Source organism: Chenopodium album, chromosome 16 (assembly GCF_948465745.1).
Source record: "Chenopodium album chromosome 16, dcCheAlbu1.1, whole genome shotgun sequence".
NCBI lineage: Eukaryota > Viridiplantae > Streptophyta > Magnoliopsida > Caryophyllales > Amaranthaceae > Chenopodium > Chenopodium album.
Genome location: NC_137849.1, coordinates 4836599 through 4856878, shown reverse-complemented (window position 1 = coordinate 4856878; position 20280 = coordinate 4836599). Strand labels below are relative to the sequence as shown.

Here is a 20280-nt window from a genome sequence, read left to right as displayed (position 1 = left end):
GGAATTGGGTCTCTCCTGCTCATTGGTTGGCTACGGAAGCTCATCGTCGTAGATTTCTGTTTTGGTCTTTCTAGTTTTCTTTTTTGTTGCTTTTGTTTTTGTAGTTCTTCTTGTCAAAAAAAAAAAAAAAAAAAAATGTTAGGATGGGAGAAGATGTTATCGTTGTTTTCAATGGGTTTATTTATGTTTAAGCTTGTGTTTCTATATGAAGTTTGGAAGACTATGGGGTGTGTTAAGCCCCCTCTTTTGGTGGTTTGGTCTTTGGGTTTAGATAAATTTGGAGATGGGCCTTGCAAGTTTGGTCTTGGCTAGTGTGTTTTATTTCGTTACTCTTTTTGATCTATTCTATTAATAGAATAATGGTAGGTACGTAATTGCTTTAGTAATCTCCGAAAGAGCTCAGCAATGGGTTTTCAATCCATGACTTTGAAAAATCTTTATTTCAACCCTACTCTCAAATATGGGGTTCCCATAAGGTTCTTTTGAGGGTTTTTAGTGGGGTAATGATCTATTCCCTAAAGGAGGGGAGGCCAAAGGTACCCAAGGGCCACAGTTAGGGTATCACATCATTTGTGTTGTTAAGCCTTGGTTATATTATTTTCTTACTCGTTTTACCTGAATTTTTTTACTACAATCTAAAATGTCTCAGTTTCATGCAAACATCAATTAAAATATATCAATTTCATGCAAACGTCATGTGCATATAGATCTAGAATTGTAGATTGTAGTAGTTTCACGTACATTTTCATACTCCATAACTTTATTACAACAGAAACCATTAGCTCATAGCATATAGTAAAACAATGGATAAACTTTAGGAGGATGTATACACCCAAGTCAAAGAATAAACAGATACAAGGAAAAAACAAGATCAGGTAAAATTTTGAAGTAAAAAAGGTCAAATGGATGTTTGAGATTGCAATGTTCTTGTATGATTGTTCTCATGATGAATGGGTTGTCTCTGGAAGTATGGATGCAAATCACGAACTCCATCCAGATACAAAGGGGTCTGCATTTCTATCAAGCGGGAAATCTACAAGGAAAGCATCGGGTTAAGCACAGATACTTCGAGCATTAATTAACAGCAACAAATTCTATATTTCCCATTGACAGGAATATAAGAAAACTTCCAAATAAAACAGGGAGACAGAGATAGTAGAACGTGCAGTATTTGTTCAAGCAGAAATATTGAGTCAGACATGTTTGGAAAGAACAATTTATGCAACTAAAACAGCAAGATACTACAGTAACAACATTAGCCTTAATGTGCAAGTGGCAAACTCTAATTTTGAGAAAGGTGCCCATAAGGGGAAGGAGGAGGGCGAGGGGGGGCAAGGGTACCTTGCTAGTTTTGTCAGGAAGGACTTGGCCTTGATATACTACCTCCGTTTCATATTATTTGCTACAAAAGATATTATTTGTGAGACATTTTTTTTTTTTTTTTTGCAAATAATATGAAACGGAGGTAGTATATATTTACTGAAGATATTTTATCCTTACAAAGTTGCAAAATGAAAGAGGATTCTCTATGTACAATTTGCATAAAAAGAAACCACTTACAGCTCGATGGAAGGCAAACATTTCTTCTTGTGCAGATAGTATGGATATGATGCCACTTGGTGAACCACCAGAACCCATACTGCCTTCTGTTAAGACATCCCTGCGAAGCTTTGAACCTTCCATCTCTGTTTCAAACTGAAAACTGGAAAAAAAAAAACCATATTCTGTCAGTGTTCATCAACTCTAAAAATGCTTTACAAGAGAATTTTTCACAAGTTCCATGACATAAATGTTCTCAATTTCCCTTTAGTACTTACATTAACCAAGTTACGTACAGCACTAAACAATAAAACATGAAAATTAGTTATGCACTTCATATAATTTATGATATTTGTAGTCCAACTCGACTAGGCATCTGTTGATGAGCTTAACAACTTAGCTTTCAGATGACCTGAAGACAGCATATAAAGATAAGCCAAAAGTTACACCAATGTCAAAAGTTTGTTATGAAGTTTTGCAGTCTAATTTCCATAGCGGTCAATCATCATGTGATGTTCAGATCAAAATTATAAACTCAAACACCATTTGACTTTAGGCACTGACTTTATATGGGTGCCTAAATATTCAGACAAAGGCATGCAGCCGATATTCTCTGTCCAAAAAACTAAGTAAATTTCCAACCACATTTCATATAAAAACAATGATAGGCATGGGGCATACCAAGCCACATAGGATTATATAGCATGGATCTCGGTTGTGGCCAGCTTATGTTTAAGGAAGGGTGAAGCAAAGCTACACAAAACGGCATTACAAGTAAGCTTAGAAATACATTTATTAGAAGATTGGATGGTATGGGCAACAGTAATTCCCATCAGTAGTATCAACAGTTCAACACCCTATATTATAACCAGTAACATACTGCCATATAATTGCACTGATATTTCTAACTATTAAAATTTAGCACACAATATCTGAGTCAAGAGATGACAGATCAATAAATATAACACCTTAACTTAATATTTGCGCAAGACAATTCACAAAGGAAAGACAGGCATGAAGAAACTAGCACTTGCCTTTCCAAATCGAAAAGAGTTCCTTCTTCGGTTCCTTGGAAAAGGTCATCAATGGAACAAGCAGCAGAACAAAATAGACGACAGTGATGGTTGTATAGTTCATCTATGAGAGTAATAAATCTCCGTGCCTGAAATCGATAACATTTGACACATCCAAAGCATTAAATATACTGCTCAAACATGAAACAGTTTCCTAGAGGTTAATGCATTACATTTGGACATAACTAATCAGTATACATAACAATAATTTCATTGAGCAAGTGTAGAACATTAACACAATTACTAAGCTATGTCTCAGGATTTCAGGCTTGACCACTAGTGTTGGATATCTGTATCTCTCCAGGTGTCAAACTAAATTTCAAGAAATTTGTATGTTTGTCCAAAATAGTTTGTCAAGTGTCTACGTCCATATCAATAGTCCAGCACGATACTTGCTAAGTCGATAATCTTAAAAAATTGTAAAGAAGTATGGAAGTAATAATTTGAAATGCATAACTGATATGTATAGGCCAATACATAACCTATTAGCTGGTATTTAATGTCATGATTAAGCATAAGTGAAGCCGCCACAGCTAAGATAGAGATTTACTTGGGGAATATCCTTGTTAAGTTTTGGGATATTCAAATTGATCTAAACTGATGAGGTTTTTAGTCATTAAATATTTATTGGATAAAATCATGAAATTAATCAATTTTTACCCACTACAAAGCACATGAAAAGACAGAGCAATTCATACCTTGTCCCTGATACGCATGCTCATTGCCGGTATGTCAGAAATAAAGACTGTGTGGTAGTTTTTAGCTAATGCAATATAGTCTGCAGCCCCAACCTAACAGCAATAATAAACAAATGTTGGTATTTAATATAAACTACTCCAAAAGCAAAGAGAATTGACACTGCGCAAATTTAATTTACCGGTCTTCCACAAAGATACTCAAATGAAAAACGTGCAACCCCATTGCAGCTTTGAGGAACATCTAAAGACCTGCATAAATGAACTAATTAATCAAACAGGCTATATAAAATCATAAAAAACTTGAAGAAATAAAATAATACCTTCCAAACATCACTGGAATAGACTCAGTTGTCACAATTCCTCCATATTCATTAGTGACCTCATACCATGATTTGTCAAATTCCTGCAATGCCTTGCTATCTAAAGGACAGAAGTAGTTGACCTGTGAATGGAGATACCTGAATTAAGAAGGGAAACCATAACCAAGCATGCAAGGTAGAGTTGATAGGTTAAAAAAAAAGTCCTGCATAGTAATTCTTGTTAAGTACAAACCAGCTCTCACCTGGCTTTTGGATCCCTGAGCAACAAGTCGGCGATAATCTATCTCACTGCCGATAAGAACATTCTGGCAATGTTCTTCCAACTTCTCAACCAGCTTTAGGAAGATCTCCTTCTGCATTCCATCCTGCAGATGAAAGGTATTCAGGGTTAAAATAGTTGATTTACAGCTCGCATAACTCAAAATCATCACAAAAATAGGAGAAAAATTATGCATTTGGCATGGATAGAAAGAGTGTGTTATCCTTTTAAGATAAGGTGTCAAAAGCATCAATGGAAAGAAAGAAGAGAAGGAAAAAAAAATTAGCTCGATATAGACTTACAACACAAAAAAAAAAAAAAAAAAAAAAAACAAAAAACAAAAAAAGAGAGGATAAACATAGAAAGGAAAGTGAAAATAATAAGGCACAGAGGGATTTTTTAATACATTGACCATAAAAGATAGCAATCAGAAATATACAAATAAAATCTCTTTGTACTGTTAAGGATTCAAAGTTTCAAGTCCGTTTTAGTTGATATAAATAAAAATCCAAGCTGACAGAACAAAGCTCGCCAGGGTGTTGCAATTTGCAAATGAAGGTACTGTGCATAAAACAGAACAAAGGAAGTCCAAAATGTTTCACTGTATTTATATATACCTTAGTTCATTCACTCACTGCATGGCTAACATTTTTTTTCAGTTTCCAAACATGAAGAATCAGGAAAAGACAGGACAGAGCAAAATGCAGAACAATCATTTCTGAGCATAATAAATATTATAATTTTAAAAAAAAAATTAAAAAAAAAAAAAGACAATACGTTGCCATCACTTCCATCAGAAGTGACCAGAATCACCCAAAAAGAAAATGCCTTCAATTACACGCCTAAAATGCCTACCTGATTCAAGTCTCTGGGAGCTCGATTACTGGTAGCTACAAGCACAGTTCCAGTGCTCAGCAATCTGCTAACAATTCCAGATAAGGTCACAATAGCAAATACATCAACAGCCTGTGTAGAAAACAAAAAATACAAGTCAAACTGAGTTGCAAAACCAACCTTAATACCAAGGAACACGTCTTATAAATAGTACATTTACTAGATGTGAGGGTATCTAAAATCCAAAGAAGTGAAGCAGATTCCCAATTTATAAACTTTTCAGACAACAAACAACATAATAATAAAAAAAAAATAAAAAAAAAAGGACTACAAAATGATAATTGGGTACTTTGCATGATTCATCCAAAATTTGATCTTTCTCTATTGTGCATCAAGCCATCAGAAATACAAGACTGCTGTTTAAATGCATCTCTGATAACAATATGGGTAATCTTGAACTTTGAACTTTTCCATAATCCATATTACCCTTATTGATACCCTTAGGAATTCCCAAGAAGACTACATTGGAATATCAAGTCATATAAGCTGATTCTTGAGAGCTATATTTCGAAATTTTGAACTAACTATTGAACTTGTACTGACCTTCGTGTCAACTTGTTTATATACTACAACACAAACAAAAAGAACAACAAAGCCGTAGTCTAAAAATGATTGTAATTAAGAACCATCGACGAAAATAGAATTTAAAAAAAAAAAAGAGAGACAAGTTAAAGAAAAGAAAACAGAGAAAGTGATAAAATGAAAGTGGAAGAAGATGAGTGAAACATCGTGAGCAAGTAAATAAGAACATTGTAAAGTGGGAACCCAAAAAATGAGGTTATATAACTAGAATTTGAAGAAGTCTTTTAAGAGAAGGCTAAGTGGATATAAAAAGAGAGAAAACAGGAATACACATAAGAATCCTAGGAACGATTGTTTTATATTTCCACTTTCCTTGGTTAACCAATCACTTTTTAGAATTTCCTAGGAAGTTCAATTTCATGGGAAATCAAATTTCCAAGAAATTTGCAATTCCTACATTCAACCAAACAAACCCTGAAAATAGACAAAATTTCCTTCTCCAATCCCTAACTAGTCAAAAAATTCTATACATTGCAAATACATTTTAAAATTCTCACATCTCAATGAGAAAAAATTATAGTCATGCAACCACATCTATGTTTCCCCACCATATAGACACAGTATAGTCTCATAAGGCACAACACCTTTGAACATCACTAGATAAACTAACCTGTATCTCATCAAAGCAAAGAATGCTAGCACCTCTTTGACCAACTTGTTGACCAACCAAAAATTTATCTGCCACAGCAGGAAGAATGTGGTTCATTTGCACTTCTTGCTTATAGTGTTCTTCCCCAGCCAACCATTCTTTGACTTTGGTATCAAAGGGAAGATTCATAATCCAGCTAGATATACTCGACTGCATCGGTTTTTCTTCCACTTGATTCTTCCATATATTATGCATATGTTCATTAATTTCTAGCATAGCCTGCCAGTAAATGGTCATGAAAAACAAACAGCTTAATCATCAGCCGCGCTATACCCAAAATCTTTTCTTTTTTCAAAATCTTTCTCCGTTTTTTACCTCGTGAAAGTGAAACCTTCTTCGATGCTTAACAACTCCTTCTGTTGCACTATAAAACATGTCCATCAGCATAGTTTTTCCTACAAAGATAGACAGAAAAGAGTTGAGAAATATCCTCTCTAAAAACTCAACAAGCAACTTTGGGGGAACCCATCCCTCATCTTATTTCAATCAGGGCCCTAAATAATCTTCTATCATATTCATACCCACTGAACATTTACAAAAAAAAAAAAATGTCAAGGACAGTGAATCACAGCTTACCACTTCCCACATTTCCATACAAATATAATCCTTTTGGGGCCACAGGAGCAACTGGACGATGACCAATTATAGAATCTAACTTTTTCTCCCTATTCAGGTACGAAACCCGCTTTCCCACTCCTGGTTCTACATCCTGAACATTTCTCCTGAACCAAAAAAAATCTCAAACAATAAGAAAACATAATAATTGTAATAAGAAAAGATTCAGGAACATAAGAAAAGCAATCATTTAAAACATATATACAGCAGACAAAATGTAACTTTACTTGCACCAAAAGTCTAACCTACATCACACACTCTACAGAGCAAACAAACTCCATCTTTCTCCTCCCTACCCTGCACCCTCCCAACCAAAAGGAGAAAAAAAGGAAGCTAGACCAGAAATCTTCCACCTCACTATCAACCACAAGAACCCCTGCCCCCTCTCCCTCAAATTAATTTTCTGTCAGCCTCACAGACCCAACAAATGTAACAAAAACTGAAAAATGCCAGTAGACACAAGCTTCATGATAATCTAAAGTTTTATCGTCTTTAAATAGTAACTAATGATGAATCAAAAAGACGGGAACCCAAAATTCCCCCAATGAAGCACCAATAAACTTAAAGCACCAACCAAGAGTGGCACAGGAAGTTATTGGGGAAAGTGCATGAAGGCTCATTGATTTGTACTCAATATCTTGAACATAATACTTCACATTTCCTCAATATCTTAAAGAGCAGAAAAAATCAAAAGAGAAGGCCAATTGAATTGCAATTGAAAAAAGTCAAAAACTGCTTCACTAATTGTAAGCATAAATACCACCAAATGAATGACAATAGGATCCCTCTCATTGCCCCTATACAAATTATAAACACAAAGACATACAATAAAAAAGTATTTCACATAAGACTTCTTAATTAATAATGACTGGAATAATAAACATCAAAGAACCACCAAGAGTCTCAATGGTTGCATAGATGTGATCACATCAGAATGGAAAATTAATTTGTCTTTGAATTACCCCAAACTATTTATATTGGAGCCTTTTATTTTTTTACAAGTCATGATAGAGACTACAACTACTTATCCATACATATACAATTTAGTAGTTTTAAATTACACATATTGATGCAAGTTATGGAATATGGTAAGCATTTCATATGTGTTTTAGACATCTTTCAAATAACTAAAGTTGAAGAACATCTAGAGATATCAGATGTACGGACACGATTTGCAGTTAATTATCCAGACCAGTGCTTATGTATGCATATTTCTGAAGATCAAAACAAGCAAGATATCTCCATCCACCTTCCTCCCCACCCCCACCTCCCCACCCCTTCCCCAACCCGCCCTCCACCTCCCACAGTCCCACCCTCCAAGCAAAGGAATAATTTCAATTTTTTAAAACAGAAATAAACCTTGAAAAAGCAGCAAGAGGTATACAAAACCAAGTTTAGTTAAAAAAAAGGAATCACCTTAAAAAAAAAAAGAGGGAGGGGGGGGGGGTATTGAGTACACTTATTCAAGACATCTCAACCACATCTAATATTAAAACTATGACATTAAACAGCATGCCTCACCGAGTTGCCCAACTGTCAACCAATGTATTTCGTTTCTTTTTTATTTCTGACCACATACCACCCTCTTGTCTACGCTGTGCCTCCTCCATTAGAATCCGGCGATGCTCTTCCTCCCTTTTCTTCTCCCAGCTGGCTAACTTTTGCTGCAAGTAGAAGTCCAAAACAGTTGTAAATTTCAGAGATACATTATCCTCACTATCACAACAAACTACTAAAAATGTAATATATCAGCCACTTGGCATACATGATATTCCTCCATATCCTTCTCATATTTCTCCAACCTCCCCATAAGATTTTCCAACTCTGAAGCGACTCTTTCTTGATATGGATCATGCTGTAACTTCCCTTGGTCAACCAGTTCCTGGTATTGTACCAATGGTCCTGCATGAGATAGCTTTTACTTAGTGTATTATTCCAAACAAATCAAATTATCATAAACTCACACACCAACATCTCAACCAATAACTGATTCAATCCGTAGAGATAATTCAGGCAATACAAACAGGAGTCTTACACTTTTTCACCCACTTTCTAGCCTACAGACAAAAGATGCATACAAAAGACTGAAAGATATAGACAAAGTTAATACATATGCAATTAGAAAAACAGTCTAAACAATGACCCATCTCAGCATCTTCTATCACCTAGAGCACATCTTAGTGATAATAAAACACCAATAGAATAGAGAGGGTTTGATCAACAAATTAAAAGGTATATCCAAAGACATACCATATTCTTCCTAGTCAATCTTTGGAACTGTGGTAATTTTGTTGAGTCCATTACCATTAGAACATTTAGATTCTAACAGTACGTATTCGAGAATTCTGATCTTCTCATGTACAATAGCAATTATTTCACTTCAAACAAGACTTCCAATTCAGCAGTACCAAAACAATCTGAACTTGACATCATTTATTTTGGTCCAGATGAGCCACAAAGGGCACTACAAATTACAAATGGGGTATAAAGATTCGAACGTGTGACCAATTAGCCCCCAGTCTTTGCCACTAGGCCAATACATCACTGGTAAAACTTGACACCAAATAGATTGGATCATAATGGAAGAAACCAAAGATTTCACTAAACCAAGCATGACTTAGGCAAGAATTTCATAACCCCTCCTCCTCTTAATAAAGATATTCTCTTTTTTAGTGTAACAATTGATCAATGTAATTTCCAACGGTCAAAATTCTAAATAAAACTGTTTCATTGACAATGAAGAACTGCGGATGAATATAAAATCCAGCTAAAAAAAACTCAAATCTAACTTAATCAACAGTTACCAATTACTATGTTAATGTTAATTGGACTCCGAAACTCATATCCGACATGATACGTGTGTCTAAGTGTCAGACTTGTCTATTTAATAACCTAATCATGTCGTGTCAAGAATCCAACACGGATAAAAATGAGGAGTCACAAGTAACATAACACATTACTATTACAAACATATGTGGTAGAATTATGATCACATTACAATGAGGACGAAGAAAACTAGGTTTATAACAATGAAACTCGAGAAATCAACAATTCTCATTCTACAATTACACGCAAATTGAAAAGATAGGAGAATTGAATTGAATTGAATTACCTGGACGCTTAGAGTAGAATCTGATGAATTTATGTCGAAATTGATGATGATGACGAACAGATGCATGTGAGAAGATGTTGGAAAATTGTGAAATTCGTCTGATCATTTTCTCTCTCCTCCTTTGTTCAATTCGTAATTGGTTGTTGAGAATTCATCAGAATTTGTGACTCCATTAATAAGGAAAGAAGAGCAACGAAGGAGGAGAGCCAAAATGTAGGAAAACTGCGACATTTGATATTGAGGATGTGGCTTCTTTTAACATGGTGAACGTGTAATGTGTACGGTGGTTTATACCAACTTTATTATTTGCCCGATTCGATGTCGATTTGGCAATTGGGTCGGGTTTATTTAAGTTGGATATAGTTTAAATTTGAGTCATGATACGAGTAAATCGATATGCCTAATAAGTTTAAACTAGCCTTTTGTTTATACATTATAGATATACAATATAAATAATTATTTTTTAATACTACCTCTGTTACAGGTTATGTGCAACGATTTGACATAAAACAGAGAGGGAAAATGTCTAATCGTGGCACATAACCTGTAAGGGAGGTAGTATATATATATTGGAAAATGAATAGTTTTTAAAGGAGAAGAAAAGCTGAAAATTAAATGTAATGGTAGAAGAAATTAAGTTGGGGGAAAGTGAACCAAACAACATTCATAAATGTATTGAATTAAAGCTTTTTTTTTTAATATGAGAAAGGGGATTAAAAAAAGATTAAATAAGGTAACATGTGACATTGGGGAAAAATGAAATTTACATGTGGCAGGGATGATGGTTTGTGTTTTTTAAATACAAAGTATAGATATAGAAGTATATAGTATATAGATATAGAAGTATATATATAGATATAGATATAGGTTTGGACGGGGATAGTTTTAAATCAGATCGAGTTGTTTAGAGTTATTTTTGACACCTCTAATTATACTCTATCTATTTTGTTTAAGTGACCCATATAAAATACATTAATACAATAGTTTTTTTTTTTTTTTTTTGAACGGCATTAATACAATAGTTAATAGTTAAATTTGTTGGGGTTTGGTGAGTCCTACTCATTGCGGAAAAAACCCGAGCCAAGGATCACGCTCGCAATAATTAATATCACTAATGCATAAAATTGAAAGGAATGGTGTCCTTCGAACAAGTGTATTATTCTGATAGTGGGTTCAGAATTATTAGAAAGCTAATATATTCAGTAAGGTCAAGTGATCGGAATGCCTAGGTGGAGGCCGCTTCCGATCAGTAATATTAATGTATAATTAATATTACAGCTTAATTTTGACTGAACCCTTCGGGTCACACCCAAGCAATGAACGAATCGACTCGACGAATTAATTCGGAAGAAATTAATGAGTCGCCCGAGTATTAAATATTTAGACGTCGGAAATTCGAGCTTAGAGCGTCGGAAGTCGAGTCAAAAATAGTAAATGACGAGACGCGCAAATAATAATAAATCGACAATATTTCCCAAAATACCCCTAGCATCGGAATGCCCCAAGCATCCGAGTGCTAGGGGCATAATGCGCAAGCATGGTGGCTAGCATGCGCACCAAGCCGAGCCAAGGTTGGTTGGTGCGTGCTAGCGCACCATTGCTAGCTGCCGCGACATCCAAGGGCAGCAAGCTGCTAGCAACCCGCACTTGGAATACGCGGCATGCTAGCAGCAGCCCGCACTTGGAGTGCGTGGCTTGCTAGCCGCAAGCAGCAGCCCGCATCTTCAAGTGCGGGGCTGGGCCGTGGCTGGGCATGGCGCGGGCTAGCTAGGGCCGTGGATATGGGGAAGCATGTGAGGGGTGAGGGACACGTGGCACAAGGAGATAAAGGAGTGGAAAGCAAGTTTGGTCCCCCCCCCCCCCTCTAAGTGGTCCTCACTTCCCTTTACATGTATTAATGACACTTGTAGATTTATTATTAGTTTGCTTACTTATTTTATTTTAGCTTTAAAATAAATTGTGGAATTTCATAGTCCCACATTGATGGGATAGAAATTCCCACTCTCCCCATTCCCTATAAGTACCCAACTTGGGTTTTTGGGAATGGTGCTTGAGTAGGAGTTCAATAGAGCATTGCATTTGCAAAAACTCTTAAACTCATATAATACTCGGGTTTTGGTCGAACCTCGCTAACCTCGAGGTAACGGACCTAAAAGTCGGTAGTCGTTTTTGCGGGTGGATCTCCGTCGGAGGCTCTCGTGTTTTCGGGGCTAAGCTTTCAAGTAAGAGCCCATTCGGTCGGGCGAAGCACGCTCCAAAAGTATATTTCCTATTTCACCCTTCGTGTTTATTTGTTATGCTTTTGTGATTTTATTTATTACGAGTGGATCCTTGGTTCGGGTTTTTTCCGCGGTGAGTCGGACTCACCAAACCCCAACAATAATAATCAGAAAGGGCAAAATAGGAAATATACCTTTTTCGCGTGCTTCGCCCGACCGATTGGGCTCTTACTTGAAAGCTAGCCCCGAAAACACGAAGGCCTACAACGGAGATCCACCCGCAAAACAACTACCGACTTTTAGGTCTGTTGCCTCGGGGTTAGCGAGGTCCGACCAAAACCCGAGTATTATGTGAGTTCAAGGGTTTTTGCAATGGCAATGCCCTATTAAACTCCTACTCAAGCATCATTCCCAAAATCCCAACTTGGGTATTTATAGGGAATGATGAGAGTATGAAATTCTCTCCCATCAATGTGGGACTATGAGAATTCCACATTTTATTTTAAAGCTAAAATAAAATAAATAAGCAAACTAGTAATAAATCAACAAGTGTCATCAATACATGTGAAGGGAAGTGAGGACCACTTGGAGAGGGGGGGGACCAAACTTGCTCCCCACTCTCTTCCTCTCCTTGTGCCACATGTCCCTCATAATTTAAGGCCCCTCACTTGCTTCCCCTTAGCTCACGGTGCAGTTACCCGCACCAAGGAGATGCGGGTTGCTGCTGCTCGCAGCTAGCAAGCCTCGCACTCCTTGTGCGGGCTGCTGCTTGCGGCCAGCAAGCCACGCACTCCAAGTGCGGGCTGCTGCTCGCTTGCGGCCGTGGCTGGCCTTGGCTGCTAGCATTGGTGCGCATGCTAGCCACCATGCCACGTGTTGTGCCCCTAACACTCGAATTGCTCGGGGCACTCCGATGCTAGGGGTATTTTGGGAAACATGTTGATTTATTATTATTTGCACGTCTTGTCTTTTATTATTTTTTACTCGACTTCCAACGCTCGGTTTCGACGCTCTAAGCTCGAATTTTCGATGTCTAAATATTTATTACTCGGGCGAACCATTAATTTCTTCCGAATTAATTCGTCGTGTCGGTTCGTTCATTGCTTGGGTGTGACCCGAAGGGTTCAGTCAAGATTAAGCTGTAATATTAATTATGCATTAATATTACTGATCGGAAGCGGCCTCCACCCAGGCATTCCGATCACTTGAACTTACCGAATATATTAGCTTTCTAATAATTCTGAACCCACTATCAGAATAATACACTTGTTCGAAGGACACCATTCCTTTCAAAATTCTGATGTAAAAAGAGTTAGTTGAAAAATAAATATTACATTACGAAGTACAAGGCTGGCCATGTGGCCGCACAAGGCCCAACTTTGGTTGGGGCCTCAGTTCATTAAAAATGTATAAGTAATACAAAGTATATGCTATAAAATTATTCATGTATACTAATTATGGCTTAGTGGTTTCATAAGTTCCAACATCTTTACTTTCAAAGGGTTTGTGGTTCAATTCTCACTGAAGTAATAGAAGTATTAAGGAAAACCCGACCCAAACCCTACTTCTTTTAATTGAATACCCACTTTTATTTCATTTGGTTTTTATGGGTCAATTTTGATTTTCCGATGCCCAAAACTTCAATTTCCCTCTTAACAATAACGGTTAATGTGAGTCAACGCTACCTAAATGAGGAAGCTCTAGCTTTTCCATGGAATCACCACTCAATCTCTCTCCTCCAAACACTTCTAGCTTCCTATACTAAGAGCTTGTTCACATTTAGTGAAATGAGCTAAACTGAACTGATTGGAGCTGAACTGAACTGAGCTGAACTAAATATTTTATTAGAGAAGGAAATTAGGAGTTGAGCTGAACTGAACTGATTGGAGCTAAACTGAACTGAACTGATTGGAGATGAAATTAAGTAAATGTGAACTGGCCCTAACTCAACTCTTTCTCTCTCCTCCAAAACTGCAATTCTCTTCTTCAACTTCTCTAAATCCGAGCTCAAATTCCTAAACTTGGCCTCCATAACAACCCTTTAATCCTCACAATGTTCACATTTACATGTTATAACCTCAACGTCATTGATTACGCTTCTTCCTTTTTTTCTCCCCCAAAGACGATACTCGTTGTTAGTCTTTTACAATACCTTTCTGTTTAATATTGTGATTAGGGGTTTTGCAAAAACCTTTGATTTGAAGCATTGTGCTCTGAATGTTTATTGTTTTATTATGACATAAAAAAAATGGGGGTTTGCCCAATAATTTCACGTACCATTATGTTCTTAAGAGAAATTTTGATGCTAAGGTTGCTAGAGGTTTGCCGTGATAAGTTTACAATGAGAAATATTTTTATACATTGAAAACTTGCTCTAGATAGGGGTGTCCTCTATTTGGATCAAAACCAAAATCTCATCCAATCCAAGACAAATTATTAATTCGGATCAGATTTGAACTTTTAAATTGGATTGGATCGGATTGTTTATATATATATAATTCGGATTTTCAGATCGGAACGAATTGACCTTGTTTATATCCAAAAAATCGAAACATAAAACTGTGCTCTTACAAACAATGATTATTAATACTAATCTTGTTAAACTATGTTTATAACTACATTAATATTAATAATGTCAAACTATGTTTTCAATACTTGTATTAATCAAGTACAACTATGTTTCGAAAGTTGCATTTTGTAATTTTAGTTTTATTTTCATAATCGCACTAAGACTAAAAAATTTGCAACGTATTTCAATAAGGATTTTCAGATTGGATCTAAATAATTGAATTTTAATTATGATTGGATCGAATTATATTTGGTGAATAATTTGGATTGGATTGGATTTGAAAATTGAAGACTGAACATCGAACGAACACTCGACCCCTAACTCTAATTGTGTTATGTTCACTCTTAAAGGGATTTCTAATAAAATAAAAATAAAATAAAAAATGATAATTCCAAGCAAAATATAAAACTAAAAATGATAATGTCAAACAAAATGTAATCTAATTTAAGTATTCTGCTGACTTTCAAGTTTAAAGAATTCTAGAATTTGACACTTTCCTTCCTTTCTCTCTTTATCTTATTTTTCTCTCAAAAGTTTTTCTAGAAATGTTAAATAATGTCGTGCGTGTTACAGAAGATGTTCGCCTAATATGGGAATTAATGGATCAGTTGAACGGTTTTTCTTGAATGAAATCTAACCAATTCAACTTTTCACCAAGAAACTTTCATTTAAAAATTATAAGGCGCTATTACTTTATCTTATTTGAAATTATTTTTTTCTGAATTTATATGATTTTTACTGAAATGAAATTATGAGCCTAACTCCAATCTTATTGTGCCCAAAGAAAAACATGTATTAAACCACTTCCAACAGATTTTTGCCAATGGAAATATGTTTAATGCTTATCAAAGTGATTTACAAGCAATTAAAAATTTCATAATATATCAAGTGTTGCAAAGTCATTTACAGGCAATTAGGAATTTCAAAATATATCAAGGGACGTTTAAGGACTACCCAATTTTCAAATAAATGGGTCTGATTAGGACATGTTAGAGTTGGTGAGTGCACAACGAAAGCAAATTAAAGATGTACAGATTGATAAAATTATTAGGAAAAAGATAGAGGCAAGATAAGTACTCCCTCCATGTTTTTTTAAGTGTTACCGTTTGACCGGCATATAGTTTTAGGCAAATTCATTGACTTAAATAAAATAAGAGGTAAGTGGGGTAGGTGGAGTATTTAAAAATTGTAAAAGAAAGATAGTGGGGTTAATAGTTTATTGAAAAGTAATGAATGTGAGAGGAAAGATATAATAAAAAAGTAGTAGTGGGTTTGGGTAGGAACCATGAGAGGAGAGAGATATAATATTTTAATGTAGCTTTTTGCCAAAAAAAGAAGTGTAACACTTATTAAAAACACGTCCGGATTTGGTAAGTGTAACACTTATTAAATCATGGAGGGAGTAGTAAAAATGGACACACAACATTTAACGTGGAAAAAATTATCAAAAAATACACTATTCATTGTATGAAAACTCTCACTGTATCAATAAAGGCTTATGTATGTTTATGGTATGGCTTCTTGTTTATATATATGATGATTGAATACTCATTACCTATATTTATAGTTGTAGATAGATCATTGAAGAAGTGGCCGGAGGAGTCTTGAAAGTCCTTCTAGAAAAACCATATTATTAGTTAATTCTATTGTCAAGAATTTTCTAGATTATTTTAGTGGCTTGCATGATTCAAGCTAGTCAAAAAATCTAGAGAAATGAGAAGCACTATCAACCATGCTATATATATCCGGAAACTTCTAGAACATGAACAAATACTCCATCAAAATAAAGAGCCTAAAATTTGGGCACTGGATGAAGGAGCATGGAGGCAAAATTTAATAAAATTTGACGGAGGAAACAAGAACGCAGCCGAGATGCATGCAACTAATGATAGAATTAGGCATGGTTAGAGAAGGGTCTGATATGTTCTTGGAGTTTTGTATTGCATAAGTGTTTTGGAGTCGAAGTCATGTTCGAGTAGTTCTTGGAGTCATGTCGTGTTTGAGCAGTGTTCTATTATCGTTCTATCTATGTTGTCGTTTGTTTTTCTTGTTTTAGACATGCCTAGAGAAGGATTTGATATGTTCTTCGAGTCCTGGTTGAGATTATGTTCGAGCAGCTTTAGTATTCTTAGAGTATTGTTGTCGTGGTCGAGCAATGTTCTATATTCGTTTTATTAGTGTGCCGTTTGTTTTTATTGTTTTAGGCATGCATAGGAGAAAGGTTTGATCATGGGCGAATCTAAAGTCAAAGTTATTATGGAGTCAATTGACTTATTTAATTTTATTTTTTTCTAAAAAAAATTGTTAAAATATTTAGAAGATGATTTATTTAAATTGCATTATTTAATATGATAAAGATAATATTAAAATTATGAGTAATCCAACATCTACGTATCAATTAACATAATTTTATGTGTCAATGATGTATAATATTTATGAATTATTTTAATATTTTTTATTTTTATGTTATTTGAATCCACTTATAAAAAATGCTAGATTCGTCATTGATTTAATGTACAAATATTGATTATTTTATTCTTTGTTTTTAGCATTAGCAAGCCAAATTTCTGTATAAAAATAGCAATATTGATGAATTGGAAATGTTTACCTACCAATTATGTAGTTAATTTCAAGGAAAAGTTCAACAGATAAAGAGTGCTAAATACTACAAAATGAATATCTAGGTTGTTTTTTGCTCTTTAAATGTAAGACTGACTGTTTTTTCATTTCTTTCCTTTAGTAATAGAGTTAATGAAGTATGTTTTTGTATGAACTGTACTTGAAAGAAGAATGTGTACTAAGATTAAGCTTTATTAGTTTCCATGGAACTAATTAATTAAGGAAAATCTGAACTTGCTCTCACATGTATTGTATTATTTGTAAATATAAGAAGTTTAGTCGCTTTAACTCAAATGAATGTGATTAACTTTGCAAAGTGGTACCCCGTAACATATACTTCAAATCACATACAAATTTCGAGTGATAACACGTATATACCGCAAACTAGACAAAGTGTACTCCCTAAATTTCAGTAGTTTTTTTTTTTTTTTCTTTTTTTTTTTTTTTTTTTTTTGTGGGTGTTCCACCTAATTTACTGTTTGGACTAATTGGAGTTCGGGGTTCAATTCTAAGTAGTTACCCAATCCCCTCTCAATTATTGTTGCGGGAGATCAAACACACATATGAAGTATTATACAAGTCTTAGAGGCTAGTGTTGTGCAAATTCAAGTTCAATTATCCGTTAAAAATTTATTTCATATAATAGAATTTAAGGTTGCAGTTGAGTCGACCTTAAATCTTATCTAAAACTTTAAGTACCCACTAATTGAATATTAGGTTTTTTGGTTTGGTTCGGTTCGGTTGAATAATATGGTTCGATTTAATGCACAAATTTGCTTAAATATGACCACTAGAAAATTTAATTAAGAGTGCGTTCTATTCACTTGATTTTTACTGATCTGAACTTATTTTAACTTATTATCCCTTATTAGAACTTATTTTAGTTGTAAATTAAAGTTAGGTAGCCCTGATTAACTCTTATCACAACTTATCTGAATTTATCTAAACTCATTAACCCTGGAATAAGTAGAAATAAGGTGAACAAATATCTATAGTCCACCTGTATGTACAATCTTAATGCAAGTTAAGATTACATATCATGATCTTAATTTCTTAATGAAGTAGAGTATACGGAGTACACAAGCTAGACAATAAAAAAAAATGGAAAAATTGTCAAAAGACCTTTCAGGAGTGTTTCAAAAATAAAACGACATTTTGATTATTCCAAAATAAAAAAAATATCAAATCTAACTTAATCAACAGTTACCAATTACTATGTTAATGTTAATTGGACTCGGGAACTCATATCGGACATGAAACGTGTGTCTAAGTGTCAGACTCGTCTATTTACTAACCTAATCATGTCGTGTCTAGAATCCAACACGGGTAAAAATGAAGAGTCACAAGTAACATAACACATTACTATAACAAACATATGTGGTAGAATTATGATCGCAGTTACAATGAGGACAAAGAAAACTAGGTTTATAACAATGAAACTCGAGAAATTAACAATTCTCATTCGACAATTAAGCGCAAATTGAAAAGATAGGAGAATTGAATTACCTGGACGCTTAGAGTAGAATTTGATGAATTTGTGTCAAAATTGATGATGATGACGAACAGATGCATGTGAGAAGATTTTGGAAAATTGTGAAATTCGTCTGATCATTTTCTCTCTCCTCCTTTGTTCAATTCGTAATTGGTTGTTGAGAATTCATCAGAATTTGTGACTCCACTAAGGGCGTGTTCGGCGCTAGCTTTTGAGTAGGTTTTAGGTAGCTTTTAGTGGTTTGACCAAGTCAAACCACTAGTTAACACAAAATGTGAGTGTTTGGCAAAGTAGTGGTTAGGGTAGTTTTTAGCGGTGGATGTAGCTTTTATGAAAAGTTAGAAATATTAGCTTTTGAAATTAGAGGTAGCTTTTGAGGTAGTTGTTCAAAATTTATTCTATAGTTTTAAAAATAAAATATTGATTTTTATATGTAACAGCTAGTCAACCGCTACTTTACCGAACACTCATATCTAAATTATTTATCTTCACAGCTAACAGCTTGTTGACAGCTAGCAACTACTTACACAGCTAACAACTACCTCCACAACTACAGCTACCATCACAGCTATATATTGCTGAATACGCCCTAATAAGGAAAGAAGAGCAACGAAGGAGGAGAGCCAAAATGTAGGAAAACTACAACATTTGATATTGAGGATGTGGCTTCTTTTAACATGGTGAACGTGTAATGTGTACGATGGTTTATACCAACTTTATTATTTGCCCGATTCGATGTCGATTTGGCAATTGGGTCAGGTTTATTTAAGTTGGATATAGTTTAAATTTGAGTCATGGTACGAGTAAATCGTTATGCCTAATAAGTTAAAATTAGCCTTTTGTTTATACTTTATAGGTATACAATATAAATAATTATTTTTTAATATATGTATATTGAAAAATGAATAGTTTTTAAAGGAGAAGAAGAGGTGAAAATTAAATGTAATTGTAGAAGAAATTAAGTTGGGGGAAAGTGAACCAAACAACATTCATAAATGTATTGAATGAAAGCTTTTTTTTGTTTTAATATGAGAAAGGGGATTAAAAAAAAATTAAATGAGGTTAGTAGAAAAAATGCTATTTGTAACGCCCTATTAGTAACTGGCGTATGTTATGTTAGTTACGAAAACATCAATAGTAGCCGACTAAGATAATGTCAGTTACAAATTTCATGACATTAGTGACCAGCGTAGTAAATGTCAGTTACTAATATGTGGTTTATCATTGTTTAAAGTTTTATTAATAACTGATTAAATAAATGTCAGTTATAAATATTAAAGTCAAAGAAACTTTGACTAAAAAGCTTGTAACTAGCTTACAAACGCTAGTTACAAATATTAAGTCAAAGAAACTTTGACCAAGTTACAAACGCCAGTTACAAATAATAAGTCAAAAAAAACCAAGACCAAAAAGTTTGTAACTAGCTTATAAACGCCAGTTACAAATATTAAGGTTTTTTTTTGAAGCAACAAATATTAAATTTCTACTTCCTATTAATTTTATTTAATTTTTTTTTTACAAGTGTTTAATTTTTAGGGAAATTGTTCCGTGTACCCCTAACATTTTAAAAAAATGCACCGCGTACCCTTGTAAAATTTTGAATGAACCGTGTATCTTTGACAAATAGAATTATATACTAG

General features: G+C 34.5%; 1 protein-coding gene across 1 annotated transcript; it reads right to left on the bottom strand.

The window, feature by feature from the left end:
* Positions 1 to 715: 715 nt before the first annotated feature.
* LOC145584738 (uncharacterized) lies at positions 716 to 9977 on the bottom strand. The gene is made up of 14 exons (XM_081641537.1): positions 9742 to 9977; positions 8395 to 8531; positions 8151 to 8293; positions 6591 to 6736; positions 6330 to 6409; positions 5976 to 6233; positions 4745 to 4855; positions 3873 to 3995; positions 3631 to 3752; positions 3490 to 3559; positions 3311 to 3403; positions 2574 to 2701; positions 1561 to 1702; positions 716 to 1033 (listed from the first exon to the last, which is right to left on the bottom strand). Exons 1-14 carry the CDS (start codon positions 9845 to 9847, stop codon positions 899 to 901), a joined length of 1794 nt encoding a protein of 597 aa, XP_081497663.1. The 5' UTR covers positions 9848 to 9977; the 3' UTR covers positions 716 to 898.
* Between the last annotated feature and the right edge of the window lie 10303 nt (positions 9978 to 20280).

Bases quoted from the DNA above. Each gene is read 5' to 3' on its own strand.
- LOC145584738 (XM_081641537.1), bottom strand. From the start codon at position 9,847: ATGATCAGACGAATTTCACAATTTTCCAACATCTTCTCACATGCATCT. The intron at 8,532-9,741 runs GTAATTCAATTC...TATCTCATGCAG, and splicing joins ATTCTACTCTAAGCGTCCAG to GACCATTGGTACAATACCAG. The intron at 2,702-3,310 runs GTATGAATTGCT...TATCGATTTCAG, and splicing joins GCATGCGTATCAGGGACAAG to GCACGGAGATTTATTACTCT.